Raw genomic sequence first — 1,570 nt, forward strand, 5'->3', positions numbered from 1 at the left:
TCACTGCAATTGCCCTGCTCTAATTAAACAAACAATTCATTAATGAAATGTACAAATACATATACAGTAGTATAGCAGTACCTATTTGAGTCTGTCCAGTGTCATCCACTACAGCGATACTCTCCATTCCAAACCCCAGACCTTTACTATCGTCAGTCTTCTGAATGTACGCAGTCTATGAATATAATTATAATTTAAACTCCGCCCACTAAATTATTATTAGTCCCACCCATTAACTCAATGTTAGCCCCTCCCACTGCCCCGCCCATCAACTCACTATCAGTTCTTTATCAGGTCCTAGTATATTCCCCCATTGTACAACGGATGGTGAGAGAGGACTCCTCACTCTTAACCCACTCTCATTAACCACTCCCTCCTCCTCTTCCTCCTTTACACCATCAGTTCCTTCCAGCTGTCCTGTTCTTCTATTATCTTCAACATTACCCTCCGCTCTCTCTCCTCCTCCTTCTCTCTTCTCTCTCTTCTTTCGTCTCAGTTCCAGTCGTACACTGTCTCCAGCTGTTCTTAAAAGTCTTGCCGCCTCTTTATTGGATAGTCCCCTCAGTGACTGGCTATTCACTGATACTATCCTGTCCTTGCAATGGACTGATCCACTTAGAGCAGCTGGACCTTCTGGATGAACCGCTCTTATGTATATCCCTTTGTCCTCTAATAAAATAAAATAAAAATAAAATAAATAAATATAAAAAAAAAATAATAATAAATAAATATTAATACTCTTAATTACCTTCGGTGTGGTCGTTAACAAGTGCGTTTATTGATATTCCCAGTCCGCCTCTCCCACTGGTTGACTTTACCAGCTGTACCTCAACTGTCTCAGTATCTGACGATGAAGACTAAAAAATAAATAAATAAATTTATTATTATTATTATTATTATTATTATTATTACGTCAATATCTGAGAAACTTTCCTCCGCCTCCTCCACCTGGCCTGGTCCCGTCTGACGGGATACAACCAGTTTGACGGGTTGATCCGGAAACCTCTTACAAGACTGGAGTATGTCCAACACTGAGCTGTGAGACAGACCAAAGACCTCTTCGCCGTTAACTGATAGCAGCTGGTCTCCAGACATTAGCTTACCGTCCTACAGTACAAGATAAAGATTATGATTATTGTCCGTGATCATTACTTTCTCTGTGGTACTCCCTGGTGTGATGACATGGACAAACGTAATCCCGTCTTTAGAGATAATTGAGAACCCTAGGTCCTGATCAACCTCAAGACTAACGATGTGTTTGTAATCAGTCGTACTGGGACGATGAACCCGCCCCTGCTCCTGCTGCTGCTGATTATATTGTTGATAAGACTGCTTAGAAGGAATGACCTATACAAGTGCAGGTACATTATAAATCATTATTGTCTAGTATATTTATGGTTATTATACACGTACATGTATACATGTATAATGCCAAATTTGCAAAAATGTCCTCCTCCGAAATTACCAGCTGTAACGGTACATGATGTGTGTGTGTGTTGGTATGCAGTAACTTAATGAGTTAATGGACTAATCATAGGAACGACTAATGGAACAAATTGATCTAAATATA

General features: G+C 39.9%; 1 protein-coding gene across 1 annotated transcript; it reads right to left on the reverse strand.

Moving 5' to 3' along the window:
* Nucleotides 1–81: 81 nt before the first annotated feature.
* On the reverse strand, nucleotides 82–1,347 carry LOC109592563 (multiple PDZ domain protein-like; the record flags this gene model as incomplete). The annotated part of the gene is made up of 5 exons (XM_020007987.1): nucleotides 82–175; nucleotides 278–669; nucleotides 749–857; nucleotides 913–1,107; nucleotides 1,153–1,347. Coding segments are annotated over 5 exons (985 nt in total), but the record flags the coding sequence as incomplete, so codon positions are not given.
* Between the last annotated feature and the right edge of the window lie 223 nt (nucleotides 1,348–1,570).

Source organism: Amphimedon queenslandica, unplaced genomic scaffold (assembly GCF_000090795.2).
Source record: "Amphimedon queenslandica unplaced genomic scaffold, v1.1 AMPQUscaffold_4738_Cont23285, whole genome shotgun sequence".
Lineage (NCBI taxonomy): Eukaryota > Metazoa > Porifera > Demospongiae > Haplosclerida > Niphatidae > Amphimedon > Amphimedon queenslandica.